Source organism: Clytia hemisphaerica, unplaced genomic scaffold (assembly GCF_902728285.1).
Source record: "Clytia hemisphaerica strain Z4C2 unplaced genomic scaffold, Clytia hemisphaerica genome assembly, whole genome shotgun sequence".
In the NCBI taxonomy this organism is placed as follows: Eukaryota; Metazoa; Cnidaria; class Hydrozoa; order Leptothecata; family Clytiidae; genus Clytia; species Clytia hemisphaerica.
In genome coordinates, this window is record NW_027104571.1 from 385,520 (window position 1) to 412,439 (window position 26,920).

Genomic DNA, 26,920 nt, shown 5'->3' on the forward strand with positions numbered 1-26,920 from the left:
ACAATTTAAGAATCTTAATAAAATAATACAATAAGTCTTAATTCAATTTTACAAACATAGCACTTTTAAACCTTATTTGAATTTGAATATTAACAGATCTTAAGGGACATGCTTCGGCGGGCAAAGCAGGCTATTTGAGCAACATAAGGGACTCGGATCAAAAAATTTCAAGTTAAAAATTATACATGCTCATAGAAAATCATGTATAGAAATATTACAAAAGTGCAAAGGGATTGAAAAGCTCCCATGCTGCTTTGCAAATTGGATCAAAATAAAAATGCAGTGATACTATCACAAAAATAACAACTTCGATGCAATCTCTTTTTCATAAGCATCAAAACAACACAGTCTTTATTTTGGGGGCAACTCAGAGAATTAGGGGTAAAAGAGACTCTTCTACCATAGAACCTTCTCAAAAAAGAAGACCCTTAGATACTTTCAGAAGTTTTTAATGGCCTTGTTTTATCTGTACGGGTTTAGTGACCCCCAAATGAGAAATTTAGCACTCGGTGTGTTGGGTGCTTAAATAAAAAATGCTTAAGAGTCGAAGACAATAAGGCAATAAATGCTGTGTTAAGGGATAAGCCAGCGAACGGGAACTGCGCTCGGTATAATTTGTCCCGCAGCGAAGGAAAAAATGCACAGCGGACCGCTGAGAGTGACTACTGTGACAATGCTTCTACTGACAGGTAATCCCTCAGTTATGAAGGCAATATTTTGAATATTTTTACACCAGAATGGCAAATTGCAATTCCCTAGTGATAATACTTTTGACCATTTTAGATTTTTTCTTTTGTCATTGTTTTTGCGATTTCTGCTCTGACTGATTTTTAATGACAAAAATTGACATTGACCTGAGACATATAGGGCTACACGGCGTTTTTGAAAAGGAATTAATTTTGAGATGTCCGATTTTTCTGGAGGCAGGAATTTTCACCATCACAATTCGGACAACAGAATGCACAACAATTACCGCAAAGATCTTTACCAGGAGCATTATGGGTATTCGTTCAAACAGGTATTATCTCGTTTCGTTTATTGTTTTTCCTTTTTTCAATCTTTCGTAAAACAAATGTATCACATTATTGTATAGGTGAAAGTTTAGTTGAATAAGTAAAAGTTATTGCCAGATCAGACCAGAAAAATAGTGTATATGATTGTATGAAGATCAGTCTCAACTTCTAAAAAGTTTTATTTAGTCCATTTCATTGACTCCATGGGATAATATTATGCGTATAAAATAAGTTCGGTTTGGCATGTATAGAATTTTCAATTCAATTGGCATCATTGACTTCCAAGCCCAGAGGGCTAGACTCGAGACTCCTGGATGGGAAATGAAGCCGCTTAAGTTCCCATCCAGAAAGCCCGCGCGTGGTTTTTAGACTAACCTGATTGAATGTAGAATCTATATAGATTTCAAAAAATGCAGTCTTCAAAAACAAAGGAACCACTAGATACTTATCTGATACTCCGATGGCGGATTGGCCGGCCACGCTAAAGCTCTAAAGGAGCGGGCCAATTTCCCATCGGAGGGGAATGATAGTCGGCCTTTGATGTGCCGCACCCTCAGTTGGGTTCAACAGCCCTTGTGCGTAAACCTATAAATATTTCGGTTGGACCCACCAATCCCCGAAAACGAGGGCTGGGTTACCAGACCTCCCGCTGCAAAATTCTTGACGCGGTCTCGCAAAATTCCGTAATGTAAACCTTCCAGATGTTAAAAATTTTCCCGACCTTCAGAGCTTTAGCGTGTCGGATGAAAATTTCACCATCTGGGTGCCAGAGAAACTAGATACATCCGTCATCATGATTGCGGCGCGTTCTAGGAAATAAGTGGCTTCACTTTTTTTTGCATGAGAAAGGTTAGAGATTCTACTCTAGCCCTTCGGGCTCTAAACTCAATGGTTGGCACTACATGGTCCACAACCAGCAACCTCTACTGAGTTGTTTGTAACATACGGAGAATCAGATATTCAAATGTAGGTAAATGTACCATAAGATGGAATACTTGAAAGTTGGAAAGCCCTCAATATTTGTTAATTTGTGTTGGAAATGCATTTTAAGAACACGCAATTACACAAAGTATTTTCGATGCTTTGGATGTTCTTTTAAGTGTTCTTAAAATGTTCTCAATTGTTGTTTATGTAGAGTCTGCAAAGCCTTAATGTAGGGCTGAATAAAACGGAGACTGAAAAATTGATACAAAGGCAGCATAAAAGTTGTCTTATCGAAATATCGAATCTAAGTTGCTGGAAATAGATACTCGAAATCTTTTATGACACTCTAAGATGCGAAACCAAACTGCGAATTGCGAAAAAACTATTCTTCTGCTTTCTTTGTTATCATCATTTTATCATTGCACATGATCTTAGTCCAAGGAAAAATAAAAAGCATTGCCTTTGAAATGAGGTAATGCCAAGCTAAAAGGCTATTTAGATTTTTGTTATACGAGTGGGAACCTACATCCTTATCAAGGTTTCAACATCTTGGCAAAGAAAACAAAATAAAGAAAGCTTTTTATACCTGCTTGCTTTTTGAATGCACTTTGCAGCAGATGCCTTTTCCTTCGTACTTTTTTATCCTCTCAATGTCGTATCAATTCAAAGATCTCTCCATTGCATTATTTTTTGTACTGCTTCCTTTTCTTAAGATGCGTCCAGGGAGTGGTTTCTTTTACCTGAAGATTGAGAAGAAAAACAATGTGTTGTGCTTGATCTTTCGGTACGGAAATACTTGGGGGCGTTATTTTAATTTATTTGAACTGGAATTTGCATTGAAAAACTTGAATGTAATCTTTTCGAAATTAGATCTGACGAAACAAGATATCAGTCTCCGCAAGAATAATACAATTCTCTTTTTTTCGAGCATCTATCTTTCTCTTATTCGAAAAGTACTTCTGGTCCCTAAGAGATCCAATTAGAGAGAGTCAGTTGTATACTAACCGCTGGGAGTGACTATTGTGACAATGCTTCTACTGTTAGGTAATCCCGGGGGGGGGGGTACTTAGGCAAGTGAAGGGTACGGGTATGTGAAAATTAAATTTTAGTCCAACTAAGGGTCGGAAAAATAGGGAAATTTCAACTTTTTGCTCCTTGAAAGATCAAAGTTTGGTCAAATTAGTCCCAATAAGGGTCGTAGAATTCGTAAAAATTTTCCTATTTTTTCTCCTTTTTAGTTCCGCTAAGGGTCCGAGAGTGAAAAGTCCCCTTTGTAGGATTTCATAAATAAGTTGTGCGGTCCACGCGATTTTCATACAAACTCTGGATTGATTGATTTACATCCATGGGAGTTAGCCTTGAACAGCATGTTTATATGCCAGAAACATTTACAATTCACTTCATTCACATTCCTCATTCACATTTTACTTTTTGCTGATACAGTCTGTTCCTAATTCAATTAAGTATAGTCGAGAAAAGGGCGCCGCATAACCCAAAACCGTCGGCATGTTGGATGGATAATCAATACTGATTTTGGCAGAGGTGACATGGTCAAATTTTTACGATAAAAAAGCACGAGCACATACAGAAACGTTATGTAAAAAAGCGTCATTATTCAGTGCTTATCACACCATCGATCACTTAATGATTGCACCTTGGTAAATGGTAGCCCGCAAACGCGGAAATGTCTTCTGCGAATTACGCAACTCGGAAAAGACTTCAAAGCCGCGACTTTGATAAAAAATGGTTCGCTCGCGAGATAGCAAGACGCAAGAAAGACACCGGCTGGTATAAAGAGGAACAAAATATTTTAATTAAAAATACTTCTTCATTTTTTGAAAAAGGAAGAATTTTGCCCTTCTGTGTTATTCTGGGGCAAAGATATTTTGAGAAGATAATTAAAAAAGTAAGATAGTATTAAGACCATAATGTGATGTGGTTAAGGGCAGCATATGAAAAAATAGGGAATGTTTTTCTTTGTGTTGCTTCCTTCTTCTTCTTTTTCCTTGTGATGAAGTTCTGACGGCCGCGAGCAACCATCAATATTTTTCCTACTTGTGGCTTTATCAAGATAAAATTTTTTTTTCGGAACTTTGTGACAGACGGGCTTAAAAAATGTGTTAAAACGGGGCAACAGATAAATCATTTATCACAACCCCCAAAGTGTGGAAAAATAAGCGAAGAAACGGAATGGGATGATAAAGTTATGAAAAAAAGGGAAAACTGTTGAAGCAATATTATTACGTGTTCTTGTTTTCTCTCAGTTCTCCCCTTATATTTTTACAGAAAAACGACCAAAATAAATAATGAAAGCATATCTGATGTAGTGCTAGCACAAGATGTCGAATTTTGTTTCTTTTTCACTTTCGTACTAGCGGTAACAAGCTTTGTTCATTCATTTTCTTTTTATACTTCCATGTGCTTATGAATATTTTTCATATACTCCCTCAGAGTCTCATACATATCGCAATATCTACCATTTTGAAATACAATGTTCCCTTTTGTTTGAAAGTCTGTTAGCTTAAGCATGAAAACGAAGCATGGTTTGTTATGGATGAGTCATCAAAAACATTTGCTCCTCCAATGAATAGAAGCAAAACAAATGTCGCAGAAGTAAAAATCGTTTTAAAATTCATCATTTTTACCAAAACCGGGATGGGTGTGAATGAAAATAGATAAAAAGTCATCCTTAGAATATAATTCAAATTTGGCGCTGATTTTTTTATAAGTTAATTACTGCTTAACTTCCTATCTGAAAATACAGACCTAAAACTGCCCTCGCGGAAAGGAAGAAAAGGAAATTCAAAGAAATTGAGCAAAACAGAAAGAGTATTGGACGAATAAAGCCAGTTAATATATCTTTAAGAATATTCAAATTTTAACGCTGATTGATTCGTAGGGGGTCTTTTCCAAAAAGACAGGCAAAACATCTTGACCCCAAAAATGTGACGAAATTTCAGAGTCAATAAAACCCAAAACCAGTTATACCAAAAAAAGATAAAGAGAACTGAGTGGAGCCCCCTCGCGAAAAACTGTTTAAATACTTCATTCTTTGAAATGGATCAGGTTTGGTTGCGTCGCATAAAAGATATCACGGGTCCTAAAGGTTTGCCTCCTACTACATTAAGTAAATTTCATCAAGAATACGAGAATTTCTATTACAAACTGACAAGGTAGCTCTGACCTAACGTTGGTTGGGCAGCAGGGACATGACTGAAAACTCATACCAGTAAATGAATATCTTAAAAAATAGTTAATAGAGTTTGAATCATTCGAAATCCTCACTCATTAAAAGGAAGGGCAGAGACAGAGGTGTAGGTATTTCATTGTGACGTCTGTGCTTTTCCAAATTAGATAGTGACACTGTGAGACAGGGATGTAGAAACTTTATTTAGTACCACTATGGGCCCACCGACTATGACGAACGGGTGACAATTCGTTAGTTATATGAATGCATGAATTTTCTAAAAAGACGTTTGTTTTGCTAGCAATGAAATGCTTCGAGTCTTTCGTATGAAAATATTTTCGAAAAATATTTTTTTTAATTCCAGCTTTTTTAGATCTTTCTATTTCTAGATGTTTAATTTTAATGCTTGAAGTTTTCTATTGTGATGAAAGAAGGACTACTTTACAAGCTTTGCTGAATTAAACTTATAAAAAATTCCCCCTAAAACGGGCGACTTTTGCAACAAAAATTTTCTGATACGAAAATGTCGCCTTCGCTTACATTTTCAAAGGGAAATTGCATTTTTCTTTATTATTTTGTATTTTTATGATTCCGTCTTATTTTTTTTCTTTTTTTATGAAGAAGCATATATCTTGTAAAGAAATCTATCAAAAAATTCCTCATCGTTTGGCTACAGCTGAAATTTGTATTGGTAAAAACTGAAAAAAAAATTTCAAAGGATTATTATGCTTAAGACATTGGGGAAATTTTGTGGGTACCACAAAAAGTATAACTTATTCAAAAACTAAAGTTTTAAAAATGCAAAGCTAGTTGGATTAATGAAAAATATTTTTTTGAGTGTTATTTTCTATTTCCTCATCCATCTCATACTTGATCATCTCGTCTACTGCTTTATTTTGGTTCAAATTTTTAATACATTTTACAAAAATAATACAAAAAAACTCTTACAACTCTTCAAGGGAGATTTTGTAAAGTTTTGATGAAAAATTATTATTTAGTTTCAAGATATTCTTTGTAATAGAATGAGTATTGATTGAAAATGTTTTCATGTCTCTCTCACTTTTACATACATTCACAAAAAAAGATTATTTTCATTTCATGACAAGCTGGCAACACCTCTTCGCCCCTACCAACAGGTAATATTGAAATAGAACGCAGTAGCTGGACTAAAACAACATGCTGTTATATACCATCAGTGCGAAAATATAAAGATGAAATTCTCTTTTCATTTCTTATTCTTCATTTTCACTTTCATTACATCCCAGTTGCTGTTTTTGCAACATTGCTAGCAGGAGATCGTTTCTGTTTCCATCGAAAAGATGTAACATGCTGCTTTACCGAAATGAACTGAAAAAACATTTAATACACCATCCGCAAGAAAGAAGATAGAGACATGGGGAGAATTAAAATAGATACAAATTAAGTTTTCCTTTTCATTTTTCAATTTTCTTTTTTTTTCAACTCTACAGTTTTGCACTAAACCTCTCTAAGAACAAGCATCACAGCTACTGTTTCATGTTCCACAAAATTAATAATTTCTCTTTCATCTTGATTGATTGTTTTGAAAAATCCCTGTAGCGCGAAGAATAACTTGCCTTCGTATACAGTCATGTTTACCTCCAATAACAAGAAAAACAAACTTTCAAAAATTGCTGGAGCAGATAGTTTTTTGAGCCTAACCTTGAGTTTAACTCAAACAACGATACAATATAAAATCACTTAAAATTAAAACTCTCAACTACAAAGTCTTTGAGTCATTCGAGGCAACATGCAGACCTTACAAGAAAAACACATTTGCAAAGAATTAACTTTATTTTGTAGGGAAGTTGCAGGAGGTCGAACGTTCGAAATCTCAAACAGGGAAAGTTTCTAAATTATTGATTGGGGAACAGTTCTCTCCATAAATACCACATATCATGTATGTTTAGAGAGAAACCTTAAGGGGTTGTGCCGCTCCCTGTTGACAAAGGAAAAGAAATCATTGTGAATAATTTATGATAATTTATGCAAATAATCATAATTTATGAAGAAGTTAAAACAAAAAGAAATTAATTGTTCATTGTTCTACCTTTGTTTAGTGAGGCTTTCTTCCATCTCCTGGGCTGCTATCACCTCCAACAAAGCAAAAGTGTTTAACTGAACGAATCTAATTCAAAGAAAGGAAACATCAATTCTGTCAACTCAAATTTTTGGTAACTGACGAATGGTAAGCTTTGGTCAACGGAAGTAAAAACGAGAATAATTCGATCTTGTAATTCGATCTTTTAGAAAATTCTTCGACTTAGAAGGTGTCCTTCGTTTGTCTATTTCACTGGACCCAGGGTCATTTAAAAGGTGTCTTTCGTTCGTCTATTTCACTGGACCCAGGGTCATCAAAGACAATCAGAAAGCAATTTCAATCAGAAGAAGATTTTAGTCAGTTTGCTAGCTATTTCTTTAAAAGATAAAACATGTTTTTATTCTTTCTTAATAGACCATTCGGCAGCCACTCTGCATCTCCACACACGCCTGTGCCATGATCCTTTTCTTTCAATAGCTAAGCATTAAACGAGGAGGAACTTAAAGGTTTCGTTTTTAAGCAAGAGTGATATCGTTTGCTGACCCATCAATTTCAATTTACAAGCTTTTTCCGGCTTTTTCACATTGAATTGACACGGATGTGGATAGCAAGATTGGTCAAAAAGAGAGAAAAAAACATTTTTTTGTTTATATCAGCATACATCAATAGGCAGACACTGTTCTTATATGAAATATGTGTCTGTTATGAAACGGGAAAACTTATGTAAAAATAAAACCTTTAATAAAATTTTCAATTCACGACTTTGCGAGCAGTAGCGGATACTAAGGTGTTGTTCCTAGAATTCGGTCAAGATTGAGGTTTCTACTAATTTTTTTAAAAGGCCTATTTAACACCTCGCTTGTAAACGTTGACCAAAATAACTTTAAAACGCAATTATGTCCCTAGTAAAAATACGGAGCTTTTTGAAGTTTAATTTTATACTTGATAATTCTTGATAATGTAAGGTTGTTTTAGAAAAAAGCTTCATACTTTTTACGAAGAAGATGAACACAGGGGTACAGGGATCAGTAAGTGTAAGTCAATACTAAGGGGTCCAATCTTGGGTCAGGAAACCGGGGGAATTTCGTCAGCTCTATAGATATTTTTGAAAGAAACATACAAAGAGAATTATCCTGAGAAAAGTGTATGAAAAGAGAAAAGGGTATATTGCCATATGTTTAAATTGAGGAGATGAAAAATTTTCACTAATTTTCTAGCTCAATGTTAGCACTGCTTTCAGAAAATGAAACTTTTTCGCGAGAAAGGCAAGACGTGAGGTACTTCGCAAGTCACAAACAAGAAAGAGAAATGAAAAATCAAATATATTTAGGTCTTGCAAATAGAATACATATGGGGCTGCAACAACTTTTTCCCCATTTTTGAAAAAGGTAAAAGGAATAAATCAAAAAGAAGGAAAGAAAATATTGGTGTTCAGTTATATAAGGGAGGAAAAATCACACTTTTTAAGTTCTCCAGAAAAAAATACCAAATAAGAAGGAAAAGTTTAAAAATAAGGAAATGGGAAGAACGCCCTCTTTAGCACTATTGTGTTTTCTTATACTTTTCAAAAGAGGGCGGTTCTTTGGGGCGTGGCAATTACTCGTGTATACCAGACTAAAAAGTTCCCTTTTTCCCTTGTTGTTTGTTATTGATAAAAAGAAAATTGATCATTTTTTATCATGTAGCAGAAAAATCTGTTCCCAATTTACCACAAAAAGTGCGAAATGGCATATGGTGTAAAGAAAACCCCTTCGAAAGTTTTCTTCCTGCTAATTCTTTTAGAAATGGGTGCAAATTCATTAGTTTTTTTCCTTCACTGATGATTATTCGACTTGTCCTAATTCATGAAGTTTTCTTCTGTGTCTTTTCTTCAATATAAAAAGGTAAAGTTGACTCTCTCTAATTCGATCTTCAAGTGACCAAATAATTTTTTCGAATTAGAGAAAGATTCGGATTACGGAGAGTATTTTGTACGATATTACAGGCTGAAGGGACCAATGTATTAGTTCGATTTACAGAATAATTCGAATAATAGAGGTTCGTTTTAGAGAAGGTTGACTGTAAAGTATGTAAATAAAAATGATGAGATTTCTTCGTGTCGATTTATCTGAAGCAATGTCTCAGAACACCAGATGCTACCCAATGTCGTACCCAGAGCAACTGGCATCATTTTCAGATTTTACTGATGAATGTGATACAATCGTGAGCGCCATCAGAATCATGAAAAAAGCGAACTAAGGGACTGGATTCGAGTTTGGACGCTTCTAAGTCAAACCCAGCGAGTCAATCAAACTTTCATCCTTTGAAAGAAATATGAATGAAAATAGAAGAAGAATGAAAAGTTGGCAATGTTTGAAAACAATGATACCTTTAACAAAAAGAGTTTTTTTTGCAAACTTCCAAATTCATTGTAAAATGGTATTGGTTGCTTTGTTTTAACTTTTGCTAGTTGTCTTGCAAACTACTCTGTATTGAAACCGCTCTGTGTCTGTGTGCCTATGTGTATTTCTTTTATAAGAATCAGTAAACTTTGGATGAAGCCCGGCTGTTCCTATTTTTTGCGTTTTTCAAACTTTAAATATTCTTAAAAAGTTCTTGAGATATGCTTACTTTATGCACAACAAAAAAGGGACATGGAATCTATATTTATCATCAATACTGAGGTTGAGATTGTTCTATATTCTTTTTATTCTTTTTTTGCCAAAATTGAGTCTCAAATCCTTATAAAAAAGCGTGTACTGAACAGAGCCCCACTAGGAAGCTTATAAGCAGAGGGGTACGCTATCTGCTTAAATTTTTTCTTGTAGGCTCAAGACTCAAGTAGCCAAGATATATTTCAGGAGCCAAGATTTAAGACTTTAAGGCGCCGACAACGCTATGTTGCCGCCAGCCGTATTATAGCCTTACGACTTGTCCAAGTACACGTTTTTTAAAAACTTCCAAAATTTATGCTCTTAGCATTTTGAGTTTAATCTTTAAAGCCAAAAAATGTTCTCTAAATGTTCTTATCTTTTCACAATTTTGTGAGTATTTTTGTTCACTTCCCAAAGAAGTCGGGTGTTTTAGGGGGGGGGGGGTCTCAAAGCTTTAAATGTTCTTAACTTTGCTCTTATATTCAAGCCATCGAAGCCTTATGTTCCCACATAATTTGTTCTTATAAAAAACGTGTAGACCAAATTTTAAGTCTGTTGTCCAATTTTGTTTCCTGAAACCTACAGTTTAAGTGATTTTTCAGGTGGCCAAAGTGATCAAACGCTAATGATTTGAAACATGGCAAAAAGAAAAAAATATTGCAAAATTGTGATAAGTAGGTTAACATTTTCACTTTTGATAAAATGTATGAATTAAATAAAGTAAGTGGATTGGGGGCGAGTTTTCAATCACTCAAATTAATTGGTATAAAAATAATGTAAGGGTGAAAAAAAGATTTTTGCTATATTTTTTGCAATATTCTTGGTCCGGAAAGTAAAAGAGAGGGGCAATAGAGATAATATGAAGAGGTGAATTGGATATTTTTCCAAAATAATTATTTTTGATGGGATTATTTCTATTGCAAAGTGTCTTTTGTTTTTTTATTGCTAATAAGAAGTTTGCATGAAAACTAGCAAAAAGTAAAAAAAAAAAGCAATACCATTTTACAATAAAATTTGGAAGTTTGAAAAAAACTCTTTTGTTAAAGGTATCATTGTTTTCAAACATTGCCTACTTTTCATTCTTCTGTTTTCATTCAAAAGAAAAAGTGATAAAATAAAGTATTTTTGATTGGATTTCGCGTAGGAGAAAAGAAAAGCCTTCCCCTTTTTAGCCCAACTTCATTTTTATTCATTAGGGAGGAAAGAGGTAGTAAAAGGATTATTCTATTGTAAAAAAATACGCTTCATTTTTCTTCAATCTACCCCTTCATACCAATCACAATTGGCTGATTTAATCCCATCAAAAACAAAAGAGTCAAAAAAATCCTGCTGCGAAATCAGATTAAACTTACTGGGCATGCGTCAAAAATATAAATTGTTTTGACAGCCCCAAGATAAAATTTCACTCGTAGATGCCTATAACACAGATTTCATGCAAAGGAATTACTTCGTCTGCTGCCAGCCCTCTGTGAAGCAAGAGAAAACACGGGCTTTATTACCGGGTACAGTATTCTAAATTCATTTTCTTCCAAATTTAAGAATACAAACTAGCATTTGAATTCATGTTAATTGTATAGTCCTAAAATCAGTTTAACTACTTGAAGAAGGCAATCAGTTCCATGAGAAAAGTGAGGTTTTCATTGTTATGAGATAGGGTTGAAAGTTAATGAGCGCGGGTGTCTCTGAGTCTCTGAGGGGGGGGGTTCATGGTTGTCGGAGGAGCGGAATCGGCCCTTTTTTCGGACGGAGTGGCGGAATTTGACAAAAATTTAGACGGAATTTCGGAATTGGTAAAAAAATATTCGAAATTCGCGGAATTTTTGACAAAAATAATTTTCGATGGCGGAATTTCGGTCTTTTTATAGACGGTTTGACGGAAATTTGGAAAAAAATTAGCGGAATTGCGGAATCAGGTACCCCCTGAAACCCCCCTCTGAGTTCGAGCTTCAATCTTTTTATACAGAACAAATCTTCAAGCATAGGGAGACTTAACATTGCTGAAAATTAAGAACAGTTTATGAACATGAGTTATCATCTTTTAGAATGTGAAGGTATGAGTGAAGTGTTGAATGACTTTCTTTAAATAGAAATCTATTCTTTTCGCATTTATTATGAAAACATTAATCTACACAGTTCGATTGAGCATTGCGAAAAAGAAAAATCAATAATTCAGTGTAGAATTCATTTGAGGTATGTAGTTGGCATAGTAAGACGGCAAAATATTCCATTAAAGAATTGTTGCCAATGTTTTAAATATTTAAAAGTATTTTTGATTTCTCTTATTCAATCATTGAGAATAAACTGCTATTTTAAAAGAAAATATTGGCATCTCTTAATCAATATTTTGATGCATTGATTTTTTATAATATTTAATCATTTACATTCTAAAACTTTGGATGTCGAAATTTTCTGCATTGATAAAAAATCTATAATTTATCATCATCCAAAAATTTTCATACATGCAAAAAAAGGTATTTGAGGTACTAAAGGGTGACAGGGCCGAACAAGGACATCAACTGGGACCTTTTAGTGTGCTTGCTGTTTAAACAGAGGAGGGAAAGAAAGGGAAGTATTGAACCTTGGCAGTGACTAGACACAGTTTTTCATGATAGAGAAAGGCGAAGGCGCCTGCCTCTTATTCTGATAAAGCAGAATTGACAAAGGGGTTTCTCAAAATTTGTGTTCCTGCGGTCCGGAAAGGAGGGAAGGTTATTCTTTCTTTTGTTTAAAAAATGCTATGTCAGCAAATGTTATAAAATGATGTCCTTTTATGAAGCGTATGTGAACAATATCCATTATCTTCACTGGTAGAAGATTATTTTCCACTTCTACAGTGACCACGATTGGTAACGCAGTTGTCTGTAAAGAGACCCGATACATACGGGAATTTCAAAATACAAATTCTTCTTCTCCGTGATGTACTGTTTATATGTGAAATACACTCTGGTACAGACGCAGCAACGCAGTGGATTGTCTAAATCGAAGAAGTTTTAGAATTTAATCTCATGGTTGATTGAAGAAATTCAAAAAAGGTGAAGAATTTCCAAACGATGGAAATTTCACTTTTGCGGGAAATTACAAAAGCTAGGAGGGAAATTACAAATTAACGTAAGAAAAAACGTCAATTGAATTTCCCTCCTAGCTTTTGTAATTTCCCGCAAAAGTGAAATTTCCATCGTTTGGAAATTCTTCACCTTTTTTGAATTTCTTACTAACTTTGAAGGCTTAAGTAAATGGAATACTATCCAATTAAAACTCGATTCGCATTTCTATGACTTTTTTGAGACCTCTTTTTAAAGTTTCAGATTGATTTCCAGTGTTGAATTGACGTCTTGCAGAATTGTTAGAGTTTCAATCCAAACCATGAGATTAACCAGGAATCTCATGATTGTTTTCGTGAAATTCTGGATAAATTACCCTCGGTCAAATTTCGAAATGTTTTAAATTTCAAAATTTACCTCGGGAAATTTATCCCGAATTTCCCTCATAACCATGAGATTACTAGTACTAATTTACTTAAGCTATCAAAATACGAGGGTAAAAAGTACGCGAGCGTAGTCAGAGCAAAATTTGTAGATTTGAATTTATAAATCTTGCTTTTAAGGGAGGGGGGTTTAAGTGAAGATGTTTAAGCGCAGTGGGTAGCTATGACACATCGAATACAGAAGCCTAATATCCAATCAAACATGCTTTATTTGGAAGGGGGTAAAATAATTAAGAGGTAGATTAAATATATTGAAAAAAAGGGGAAAAGAATTTTCATATGACGGTGCCAATCAAAGAAAAAGTTTTGATAAAGAATTAAGATAGGAAGAATACTCGATTAATTTTCAGCAATTTTTTACTCTTCTCTTTAATGCTCGCGATATCGCAGTAAATTATTCTGTCCGTTTTTTGATGAAAAAAAGTCGCAAAGTAGTCGTTAAGCCTTTTGTCTCTTTTTGTTGTATGAGGTTAAGAAAAAATGAAGGGAAGGGGGATATGGAGGTAAAGAAAATTCATTATTCTTCTTCACAAAGATGACGAATTTTGATAGAAAAACACGGAAAGTATGAAAAAGAAAGAAATTTAGTGGTTTTGTAAAGAAGGGGGACATTTTGATGATTGATTTTGATCAACAAGAGGGCATTCTTGAAAAGGTTCCATCAAATGCATCAGTCTTTCTTTAGACTGAAGACGAAGCGATTCGATCACAGATAAATGTTCAACAGGTGACAGGCTAGACGAAAACAAAAGAGTGAGTAGAGCCTAGACTAACTAGAACTTTATGGATGCTCAATTTAGTCAGATGTGGGGGGATTTTAGATCTGAGAGGGCGGTGGGGCGGTGGGGCGAAGAAGTGTTAATCTCGTAGATAGGGTTGTTTGGCAAACTTAACTTTCTGCGTTTCATAGTTAAATTTCGTCTGAACCCTTTTGTATCTAACGTAGAGAAGAGCAGTGTTTGAAATGAAGCAAGCGAGTTGAACATCTTGAAAGAATTAGCGAGAAACCAACTACGAAATATGCATTGATTGAAATTTAAGATAGAAGCCTGTTGAACAATTTCTACAAGAATTACATGTATTGGTGACAGTTAAGTGTAAATAAATGAAACGAACCAATCAAGTTGAATCTTGTAAAGAACCTCATCTAGTGACATAAGAAGTGTATAGAGCAATAGAAGCCATCGTTATTACGCGATGGATGAGGTGTTAGCATATTTTTGGTATTAAGGATGAATTTTCTCGCCCAATGAATGATGCGGTTTTTCGAGAGATTTCGAAAGTTGTTGATAGATGTGATGTTATTGATCATTTGGTAGAAGTATGTAGTGTTGGTATTCAACAACTTTTTAACTGCTTGTACTTTTGTCTCCGTTTTTGACACCTTTACATAGTGATACCCCCGTCTCACACTGTGTATTGTAGTGCATGGGAAATTAAGTTTAGCAAGATATCATTACTTCTCTTAACCACAAAGGCATAACAAATACTAACACATCCTAGAGCTGAAATACCTCAAGGACTCTGAAGTGACTTTTCATCTGTCCTTGCATTGCGTCTCATGTCGCATGTTTTCGATTAATGAGGCTCTTTTGATTGTGAAGCAGGGTTGTGTTAAATTATAGAGGAAATCCAGCAAACTTATTTGTTGCCAAAAGCAGTAAACATTACAAATTCCTTTTCTTATGTCAATCACTTGGCTTGCATTTCAATACAATTGAAACAAAGCCTGCTAAATCTGATGCTTGGTAGATTTAAAAAAACATAAGTCGTTGAAAAACTTTAAACCATTTTTGAATTTTTAAACCAATTATCGGGCACGAGTGGCTCAAATTTTTGAGAATTAAGAAAGCTAATGCAATGAAAAAACTCATCACACTTGTCTCAAAACAATGAGATGGAAGTCTCAAAAGCTATGTGACTTCCAGCTGTTTTAGGTAATCAAGAAAATTTCAAAATGCCTTCTTTTCATATACATTTTAAAAAATCGAGCAGGGGTCAGGTTTCAGAAAAATTCTCATCAAAACGTGGTTATGTATCGATATCTGTACTCTAATCATGGTAGGGAACAGATGTGTCACTATTATGAGACAATAACAATGAGTATTGTTTTGAGGTAAGAAGTCTCAATATCGCGTCTACAAGATCTCCTCCTTCATCGAAGCGTTGAAAGATTCTAAGTGTTACCTCTTTAAAATAAGTTTAGATTTTGTTTTAAAAGGCACCCAATGTAAGGGAAGCATTTGGTCTCAGCTATCGCTGCCGGGAATGTCTTAGTTGCACAAATTTAATATAACTCATAACTTCTTTTTTTTTATCAATACCAGTATACCTTTGAGGCTTTGTTATTCTTATTTTTTCTTCATAAAATGACACTTTGAGACTTAGTACAGTTATCTACCAGTTTGATTGTTAGTTTGTTAGCTTTTTATTTGTTTAAGTTTTACAGTAGTTGCGACTCTGTTGCTTGGTAACAGAATGCAAAATACGCATTTTTATTAGTTTTCGCGCGGCTTGTATCAGCAGTGAAAAATTTAGGAAGTACTTTTTTAATATTGCAAGCTCACACCTTGCCAATAAAAACATGTTCTTTTTCACTTCGAATGGAAATAGAATGTTACTGTGAACTTTCTTTTTGTATTTATTCATGCAGTTTGGTATATACTGTATCAGTGTTAATTGTCAACTCAACGCGCTGCCCCCGTTTCAAAGTTCGACACCGGCCCCTTTTCTTTAAAACAAATTGTTCTTTATAAGCATATTCTTAGATTGGTACTTGGTACTATCGCTTATAAAATGTAAGTAACGTAATGGCCTGTACCACCATACAGGGTTTTAGGTTTTAGGAACGCTCGAAGTATGCAAGATTTTAAAATTCTGTCTATAATTTAAACATTTAAATTCAAGTTTAGGGGCATTAGAGACAGCAAATAAGGGTTCTTAAAATAAAGCTTTATATATTTACTACCTTTAGTAAAGTTGCACATACATTTCAAATTTGCATTTCGTATATCATAAGATCTTGAAGAGAATTTATTTGTCTTTCTTGTTAATTATATGATACGAAAAGTTCGATTGTATGCTTGAAAAGTCAACAACCTTCATTGTTGCAAGAAATTTACAAATATTCTTTAACTTAACAAATTCTAAGGGTTTTTTTATGATTCCTTTTCTTTTCATGTGAATTGGTTTGCATTTTAATGCAGTGATTCTAATTGAAACAAAGCTTGCTAAATCTGATGCTTGGCACAAATTTGTTTTTTAATGAAAAATGCTGGATGGGGGTCAAGTGACGGTAAATCTTGGGCAGGGTGTTTGTTCTTTCTCATCTTTTTGGTGCCTAGGGGTATGAGTTCGTGTGAAAGGTTGAAGTGTATAATATGTTTTGTACTTAAAACTTATGAGATGATGCAAAAAAGAAGTTTTGTATGCAAATCGTTTTGAAAAGACAGATTACAAAACGATTATGAAGGGTTTATACCTCTTCTCTTGTCTACTTTTTCGCATGAGAAGATTCGAGAAGAGAAATACAAGCAAAGAAGGTAGACGCAAGCTCAATCTGTATTTTATGAACTCTTGTAAACGCATAACATCCGATTGAACAGACAAAGTCTGACGAACATCATCAGTTAAGAGGCTTTTGACCTAAAAATACGATTGAAAAGAGAATGAGACAAGAGATTTACTGAACAAATGCAGATGCCTTCTTTTCTTTCAACTTTATGCCACCTTTTTGATACAACGTATTTAGAAAAGCCATACGTCGCCATTTGGTGCCAGACTGATTCTACTTTTGTACCTTTGTTTTGATCACATCTCACACTTTTTTGTTTTTCTTATAAGCACAGGAGACTGAATTGTCATCTTTGCTAGCTTCTTATGCGATTTCTGTAGATATACCTGATCTGGCTTCAGACCCATAAAATCTTTGGGTGGAAAACAACGGAAAAGCATGTTGTGTGTAAGGTTAAATAGTAGTTATCAATACACAAGTTGGTTTGAAACGGCTTCGGAGCACAGTAAGAAGGTTTTCAAGGTGTTTCTTATAAAAGACAGTTTTTGAAACCCGCATTTTACCACCTTATGACTATGTGAGGTAGAAGATTTTGTCATTCATTATTCTCGTCGTCATTTGCAAGCAAAGACAAAGGCAGTAGTCATCTCTGCTAAGGAGTGCCAATGAATCGCAACTCTTAACCATATTTGGATACTCCGGTTCTCCATCTTGGGTACCCGCTGTATCCAATCTTCGAATATGAGACAAGGTGTATTATCGCATTGCATTAAAGACGTAAAAAAGCGACTGTAAGTACTTATAAGAAGGCTTTTTAACAGTTTATAAGGTATGCGAACATGCGGTAACTGGATGGTCATATTTTACACTCTATAAAACCATCTGCTTTTACCACTGTTTTGTATTTATGTTTTACTGTGCATTGAATGCAGTCTTTGAAAATTCTACTTCTTTCAGTTGTTACACGTACGTCTGAGGTAAGATGTGTTCATTCGCGCTACCAAAAGAAATTATGTTGAAAAAATTGACTTTGCCTCATTTTCAAGATGACTTTGTATTTATTTGTGTGAATTTTTCTTTGGCTATGTGATATTTCGTAAAATATACTGTGAGATTTTAGGTTATGGTGTCAGTGAGTGCTGAAGATGGTTCAAAAAGGGCGGGAGGAGGGCGGAAACGACGCAGGAGATTTTGAATGAGAAATATGTGTAAGGTCAGAAGAAATTGTGATGATGGATTTGAAAAACAACTGACTTGCTGTGATTGAAGATGAAGATGAAATAGATGAGATTCTAATTGCAATGAATGCCCCATCAACAGGGTTTCTCTTTCCATGTCAACATTTCTTTAGAGGTCGATGTGAAAAAGGAATCAAAAGTGCACCCTAAGGCTATTAAATCATAGCTTTTCATTTTATGGAGTTATAGAGAAAGTCAGGTAGGGAAAGGGTGCTTCTTCGAAAGGTTAAAAGAATCTTTGTCCTATTTGAGAAATTGAAAGAGGGAGGAAAAGTGTCTTGTGAAGTTATTATTTTGTGAGTCAGTATTTGTAAAGGGTACCCTCTTTTTAAACCGTGTATTCCTTGCTTGTATTTTGCTCTTTGGAACAGCACGTTTCGCTTTCCTTTGAGGAGTATATTGATTGATTGAATTTTTGTTTTTCAAGAAACCCATACAACGACCTACTAATTAATTCCTTTCGTTTTGGAATAAATTAAAGACTTCTCAAAAGAACGCATTCCTATTGGCCAAGCATTTTAAAACATCTTAGAATAGAATATCTTCTATAAGTCGTTTGACAAAACAGAACAACACGCATCCCTTTAAGAGAAAATAGGGCACCCATGGTTGACTTATTTAAGGGCTAATATTGCATCACGGCTTGACGGAACGGAAAAAAGAAAATTTTCGGCAAAAAATAAAGAAAAGTAGAAAACTAAAAAGGGAATTTTCATCCGACAATAAATAATTCTTCAACTTGTTTTTGAATGAAATATCTGGGTATTTAAAAAGGGTATCGCTAAAAAGGACAAATGAAGAGGAATTTTCGAACATCTTTGCCCCGTTTAACAGCCACCAATATTTAGTTTTCACTTTTCTTTAAGCCATGTTTAGCGGCATGTATGAAAAATGGATACACGTTTTTTTTTTTATTAGAACACCTAAAATTTGGCTGAGCCTGGATGTGCTTATTTTTTTAGCAATTTTCAGCCTAGAATGTTCTTAAATGCGTTCTTAATTTTTCAGACTACTCTAAATCGACAATATGATACAAAATAAAGAGCACTTAAATTTGGCAAAATTTGGACAATATTTGACTCTCGACTTTTGAAGATCCACCCCTAAATTCGGTTAAAACTGCTTAAAAAGAGGAAAAAATTGTAGTTTCTTGTCATTTTTTTCCAAACTGAGGCTGGGCATGTTCTTAAGATGTTCTTAATTTTTCGACGAATTTCAGCCTGTATGTTCTTATAAACTAGGTTCTAATAAAAAAAAAAACGTGTATTGCCTTTCGATTCATGGGTTCATGAGATTGTCACAATAAAGAAATACCTTGAACTTATTATTTTCTCGTGTTAAAAGATAATATATTTGTTTTCGAGGAGGAATCCTTCTTTTATCGGCGATGAAATTTAATATCAAGTTGCGAAGAAAATCGCATGAAAAAGGAAAAGAAAAAGTGATATTGGGTTGTTAAATTGTATGCCTACTCTTTTGTAACAAAAAAGCAATATAATCTTCGAAAAGAGAAAAAAACTTGGTACAACCCCTCAATAAGACTTTATTGTTTTGTTTTGTTTCATTGTTGATTAAGCATCTCTCACACTGTAAGCCCATCTGTCAGGGAGCGAAGCATCTGTCCCTTGATTGCAAAATAAAATATATGATATGAAAATGTAGATATAAAAACATTGGATGAGGAATCAAGGGAGTTATTTCTCTGTATGACATTTGGGGGAAGCAACAGCGAATTTCTGTAATACCGTTTTTCACCACAGCACAGCTTCACAGGGAACAAAATAAGAAGAACGTTTCTTTCGTTTTATTTTTCTTTATTAATGTATTATTTCCTATTATTCGAACACAATTCAGCCTTTTTAATTCTTCATGCAAAACTTTCTTCCATCGTCATCATGAAAAGAAAAGAAGTATAAATTCTACTTTTTCTTCTTATTATTTTTCACATTTATTATTTTTTTATTTTTCCATCCCTTGGTTTTCTTGCGAATACCTATTATTTTTATTATTCATTACTTTCCGTTTTCTTTCTCAGTTAAAGAAATTTTAGCTCGTTATCCTTCTTCTATTTCATTAATATTTCTTCATTGTTTTCCTTAATGGCTTTCACAATGCATTTTATACAACTTTTATTTGATTAACATTATATCAGAGTTGTTGTGTGAAAAACAGGGAAATAATACAATTATATACCACTTGTGCCTTTTTATACCTCTACAAAGCCTAAAACAATAGAAAGGGTTGAGGGAAAATGGAGAACAAAAGGTTATGCAAAAAATACAGGGGAGGGTCTTTTGAGGTCTTGCTTAAGGGTGCGAGAAAACAATTGCCATCCTTTATTCAACGTAACATGAATAATTGATGTTATATTTCTTAAGGTATTATACTATTATATTATACATCTTCTTCTTATCCCCTTCAAATGATTTTCATTTCGAGGAGGGGGTACACATTATGCGAGACACTCAAGAGAGGTAGAGATGGCCCTGAAAAAAAGGAGTGAAAACAATGGCTAAAGTGTACAAGGGGTTGCTTAGATGGTGCGATAATGCCCGCGCAAATCGTTTACGCGATATTAAGGTGTTAATATAATAAAATGGTCGGCTGTTTATAGACCGCTTCGTGGGAAAAGGTTTTATCCCATCCTTTTCTTGAGAAGATGAGGAAAGGATTAAACAGCATTTGGTTTTCCCAGCAAACTTTAGAGAGAAGTATTAATTTGCAGACAAGAAAGAGAGGCAGAAGTGAAACCTTGCAAGAAGAAAGACTTACTGCATGATGATGTAATCTTTACTTCTTTTGTATTTTGCAGAATAGAATAATGACAGTTGAAACCATGAAAACACTTGATTTGTTGGCGGATCGTGAACATGAAAAATCGCATCGAGAGGTAATTATTATCTTATTTTGCTACTGTGTTTTGCATAACAGACTCTTTGAAATCTCAACCCTCGAGATTAGATTTTAAACTTTTTAATAGAAACTAAATAATTTTGATATTGTTTATTCAAAATATGAGTCATATAATTTAATTTCAAGCCAACACGAGGAAAAGTCAATAAAACACAAAAAGAGTGCGTGAATTTATTTATAGTACAAATAACAATAAATTCTTTTGTTTTCTATTGAATAAACGATTTTTGGGATAAGCATACGTGTGAGTTTTACTACATGTTTTCTATAAAAATGCATGAAGATATTATGAGGCAATTTTGTGAAACCATCTAGTCAAATTTTCACGTTAAGAAAAATTTTGAGACATCCTTACTAAAAGGGTAGTATTCAAACAAATACAAAATGTTCCTCAAAGGATACCACACAAAACGAAAGAGAGTCACTCTATGTATTGCCTTAAAAAAGAAAATGTATTATTGCGTATTTTGATTATCGGTAAAAAATCTTGGTAAAGAACTATGGAGGAAAGAATTGGGATTTTTTTGCGGTGATTTTCATTGCAATATTTCCTTTTATTGTAATCAGTTCTTTCGAAGCAAAGATCTTTTTGTATAGAGAGAGAGGCATGATCTATTTTATTCTTATCTTTGTAAATTTAATATCTTTCTATTCTATGTACCTATGAAAAAAAGAACAGAATGCAAAAATGGCGCATTTTAATATGATGAAAGGTACATAGACACCCAGCTGCCTGAAAATAAACCCTGAGGAAATTTCATTAAGTGTTCACGCAAAAAGAATATATAAGATTAGATCTTTTGAAGATACAATACTGTAGGTATACAATACACGTGCACCATCTTTAATTTCATTTTCAGCAGGGGAAAGGTGACACTGTTTTTTGTGTTCGATATAATCCCTATTGCCGTCTCTCGGTTGAAAGAAAACGCATTACTACACAACATGAAATAGATTGTTTGTAATCAAATTTCCCCTTCTTCACAGCATGGGGGGAATAATGCGCATACAATAATCAATTTTCTTGTGTTTTTCATTTTCAAAATTAAAGAGATAAGAAAAGAGACATAGAGTCATTGCTTGAAAGTAACTTAACAAAATTAATAAGGGATTTTGTTACCCAAGTTCCATTTTTAAAGAAAACCCAAGTTTAAAAACATCTGTCCATCACAAAAATGCTTCAAAGAGGGGGGAGAGTTTTTCTTGAAAATTCTCCTTAATGACATTATTTTTTAGAAAAATATATTACTGTTGCGGGGGTAGGGAAATGGTTTTAAAGTTTTTGAAATCATAAACAATGCGAGACATATTTTGAATAGAAAGTCTATACCTAATATGAAGTCTTAGAATATTCTAAGCAGCTTTTCTTTGCTTAATCGCTTCTTCCTTTAGAAAATTATATTTTGATAAATGCAACTTTCTGAAGAAACTTAAAATACAAAAGAAATGCTGAAAGGAAAAAAAAATGAAGAACGTTTTATCTCATTTATCATGAAAAGCGTCATTGTGGTTAGCTTACATCAAATTGTATTACAAAAACTTCAAAAATATGAATACTTTGTTGTTGAAAAAATACAAAAATTTATGGTTTTTTTTATAACTTTTTTCTAGTCTGATGTATTATCATCTTCAGAAATATTTTCTTTATCTTTAGTGGTGCTAATCTACAGCATTCCATCAAAAAATACTTCACTTTTTTGAAAGTTAAGCTCTTCGAGTTAAAAATATTTCATCGAACCGCAACGATGTGAAAGTTACCTACTTACAACAGACCTACATCAAAATGAAAATCTTCACAAAACCCAAAAAATTCAGAAACCCAAAAGGTTCCAAAACCTTTTGAAGTTCTCTTTAAAGAACGTGCACGTAGGAATCGACTAAATAAAAATAAATCGAAATCTCTTATTATCATCAAAAATCTATAAAAAACCCTAAATTTAACCTAAATTTAAAAAATTTGTTTAAACCAAACAGTTCTGAAAATAATTCGCCTCCAATTAAATAGGATTTTCTTCCAAATGAATTTTTTAAATATTCCAAACAAATTTTCTAAATTTCAATTTTTTTTTATATTTAAGGTGATTATTTACGATTCCGGAAGTCCCGTATTAAAAGTTGAAACCGGAACAACCCTGAAAGTGCTGAAGCTTTTATACGGCGCCGAGCATGAGCGAAAACGACAAATTCTCGGCGTTCGGCCGAAGAATATCGGTGAAGGTGGCATTCCATGCATTGTAACGTTAGATGATTCGAAGTTGTTTGAGATCTCATACGATATTCTCATCTCTGGTGAGTGTTCTTTTTCTTCTTCATTAATTTTGATAAAACGAAAGAAGAGTAATATCTTCATCATTCAATTTATGAGTTTTATTTGCTCAATAACTCTTCTAAGCTGTATTATATCTCCTTCGCTTATTGCTTAAAACTGGCATAAGACCTTTAACTGTTAAAAGTGTAGACTTTCCAAGTAAAGCCGATACCAGTCAGTGAAACTTACATAATTCACTACACAATGCAAATTCAATGTCAATAAAATAACGAATTATCAAATTCACTCTTTCAGAAGACGGCAAGGAGAAGAAGGAGACAACAGGAGAAGATGGCAACACAACCAATCGTTGCATCGACTGTTCACGAGAATCATGGAAGACCAAAAGGTTCACTAATGTCGGAATGAACACTGAACTCAGCCTCAATCCTGGTGTTGAGGTAGATATGTCCAAACTGAACAACAATAGTAACCAACAATCACCGAATTCTCAAGCAGCAAACCACGATAAGGGAGCCTTCCCTCCTAATAACGGACCGACAGTGACCCAGCACAGTCCATCAGCAATCAACCCAAGAGGTGGATCCTTCCTCCAACCGAAAGAGATGCATGGTAAACCTCCCTCTCGAACCAATGGTAACCACCACGAGGAGGCGGAGAGACCACCACATGAGAGACCTGGCGTCACCTCCCCTACATACGGAGTCGAGATTTATAGCAACCATCGTTCGTCACAGATCAGATATCCCTCTTTAGAGCCACCGGCACATTACGAGCGCTTTGTACAGCCACACGGCTGGATGATCGAACGTGGTGGCCGATATGACCCAACCCGCCCACACCATGAGAACCCTACTCTGGCGTCAAGGAGAAGTCCGGGCCACCGATCTCGTTCACCCATATCACCACGTGCAGGTGAGTACCATCCTCACTCGCACTACCATGCTTTTCATGAGAAATACCGACCCGTTCTCTTACCAACCAACTATATGCACGGAAGCCGAAGACGAGAGTCGAGACATACACCGGCAGAAGAGAAAACAGAGCCAACATACATCAAGAAAGAGAATGCCAAAGAGCAGATACAACCTTTAACCCACGCCAGTGAGCAAAATGATAAAATGGGCCGCGCTAACTTGCAGCCTGGGGACGAACCACCCGTCTTTGTTTTGCCCAATGATTACGATGTGGTGAGCGGGATTGATCCTCGCATCGCAAGCATGCAAGATAAACGTTCGGGAAAATTTTCTCCTCTCTCGCCCTCCCACGAGAAAGAGGATGAAAAGCCTTTAAAAGCGTCAAACATCGAAAACGGAGAGAAAGACCTCAAAGAAGAATTCCAAAACTCACCGAGTGAATCAACTGGCTCTTATTCACCGAAAGGTAGTAATGGGGTCGCAAGCGGGTCCCCAGACTCACCTCCAACGAACAGCTCACAAAAACTTTATTGCAAAATTTGCAGCGGTGTATTTCCTACTAAAAGCTTGCTTTATAAACATCTACGTGGACACACTTCCGATGAAAAGCCTTTCAAATGTAATGAGTGTGGCCAGGGATTCACTTTGAGCAGTAACTTACGACAACACCGAATCATCCATAGAGGATACAAGCCTTTCCAATGCGAGTTTTGTGGCAAGAAATTCATGCGTTCGAACGTTTATAAACAACATCGAAGAATTCACACTGGTGAAGAAATGCATAAGTGTGGACTGTGCCCAAGTGAATTCTTACAGAAATACGCACTTTTGAAACACATGAAAAAGAACCATGATATAGATGCAGTGGACGCATGAAAAGTTCGACCCTCATCGGGCGCCAAACTAACAAAAATTCAAACGATTAATGATAGAGTATTTTGCCTTCTTCTTCATTTTTCTTGTAAATAAAAAAAAACACAACAGAGTATATATCATTTGTAAATATCTTACGTTTTTCGTTGACACTATTTAAAAGATGTGGCCTCGATTTCAATTTCTTCCCTGGTCATTAAGTCGTTCATACGCAGTAACTAACAGGGCCTTACTTATTGTGTAAAGGTTGAAAAGTATACTAAGATAATGTGCCGTTTAAGTATAACATTCAAAATAATTGTATTCATCTTATTGTTTTAGTTGTATTTTTTGCATTGCAAAATGAAATAAAAGTGTAGTGTAAAATGTAAATATTTATTATAAGCAGGTTACGTATTATGTAAGATATTATATATTATACATATTATTATATTATGTGTTATAAAAAAAGGTTATACGGAAAATCCGTAAAGAATAGATTTAAAAAACTAACGAAAAATTTTTTGCCTAGTTCAGTTATATAACAGGCTTTTCCCCTAATTTCGCCAAACAGAACAATTAGGAAGGACTCTCAAACTGTAAAAAAGAAGCCAAGGATCGGATACAAACTCTTGAATCAAATTCTGTTAATAGTCTCCGTGTGGCGCTTTTGTAATCTTTCCAGAGGCAAGTGGGAACTTGTTTCAATTAAATGAATTTTGAAATATTTTTCATCTCTTCATAAACGACCGATTTAGGGTATTGGTTTTACAGTGATGTACTTTCCCTTGGCTTTATAAGAATCCGTCGGCATAGCTCTTCTCCCCGTAGCTTTCTAAAAAAACTTGAAAGACTTAACTTTGGAACTATACCATGCAGAAAGTTTTTAAAGACAGGCCTGGAATTATTTGCTGTTTATAAGTTATAGACATTACACAAAGGAAGGGGGTAAGCGAGACCAAGCCCAAAAACTTGAAAATGGCACTAAACACCTCTCTGCTTAACGATCAACAATTAAATAGTGGAGTAATCCGAGGAAAGTAACTATGGTAACTTGGCATACACAGACAGCTTTATGATGAAGCAATATCATCAGACTAGCAAACTAGTCTGTTGATTATGTAATCATGTCAGAGGGCGGGAACATAAAGGCGGCGGACGTTGGCTAAAATAGGAGATGCCTAGGAGAACGATTTGCATGATTTCAGCCCCTTCCGCCGACAAATTTTCTTCCTATGCTTACCTAGCTCACTTTTCCCGCGTGATACCGTTCCAGCCCGACTGGCGTGCCAGTCTATAATATCGTTCGGGTTTAACCCGTCTACAAAAAGTTAATTCCAAAAAGACTCTTCGATTCTCTAAAGCTTTCACTAGTGAGTGCAATTCTTGCCAAGGTGTTTATCTTGAATAGTGGAAAAAATGAAAAGGTTTTTTCTTACACAAACCGGAAAAATTCCAAGCAGACAAACAAACTGCTCAGGCACAGTTAGTACTTAATTGACGTAGAAGCCAGCTTTAAGTGTCCATCGCACTTCATAATTGAACAAAATCAAAGTCCAAATGACGCCAAATGTACACGTTTTTTTATAAGAACATCCTAAATTTTTAAAGCCTTCGGATGTTCTTAACTTTTTTTGGGTTTAAGCCTAAAAATGTATTCTTAACATGTTCTTATTTTCACCAATTTGTGGGTATTTTTGTCCGTTTCCTAAGAAATTAGGTGTTTTAGAGTCCCAAAAGCCCTAAAATGTTCTTAAGTTGTTCTTAACATTTTTGCCATCAAAGCATTATGTTCTTATATAGTTTGTTCTTATAAAAAACGTGTATTTGAATTATGATTAATTATCCACCAAAATGCAAATATTTTGTCGAGTGACTCTTCAATAGGACGTAAACAAAAGTACGTACGTCTAAAGG

At 34.7% G+C, this 26,920-nt stretch overlaps 1 protein-coding gene and 1 long non-coding RNA gene across 2 annotated transcripts in view; one reads left to right on the plus strand and one right to left on the minus strand.

Annotated features, from left to right (window-relative positions):
• LOC136823453 (uncharacterized) overlaps positions 1–26,920 on the minus strand; it is a 44,526-nt gene that overhangs the window by 5,174 nt on the left and 12,432 nt on the right. Inside the window, exon 2 of the long non-coding RNA XR_010849030.1 lies at positions 2,524–2,677. This is a non-coding gene — a long non-coding RNA (uncharacterized lncRNA). The remainder of the gene's footprint in view (positions 1–2,523; positions 2,678–26,920) is intronic.
• Positions 890–25,501, plus strand: LOC136823451 (uncharacterized). The gene is made up of 4 exons (XM_067079641.1): positions 890–1,018; positions 20,865–20,942; positions 23,044–23,254; positions 23,529–25,501. The coding sequence occupies exons 1-4, from the start codon at positions 905–907 to the stop codon at positions 25,025–25,027; spliced, it is 1,902 nt and encodes a 633-aa protein (XP_066935742.1). The 5' UTR covers positions 890–904; the 3' UTR covers positions 25,028–25,501.

Excerpts from the sequence above, each read along its gene's own strand:
- LOC136823451 (XM_067079641.1), top strand. The coding sequence starts at position 905 with ATGTCCGATTTTTCTGGAGGCAGGAATTTTCACCATCACAATTCGGAC. Across the intron at positions 1,019-20,864 it reads ATGGGTATTCGTTCAAACAG|AATAGAATAATGACAGTTGA; the intron begins GTATTATCTCGT and ends TGTATTTTGCAG. Across the intron at positions 23,255-23,528 it reads ATACGATATTCTCATCTCTG|AAGACGGCAAGGAGAAGAAG; the intron begins GTGAGTGTTCTT and ends TCACTCTTTCAG.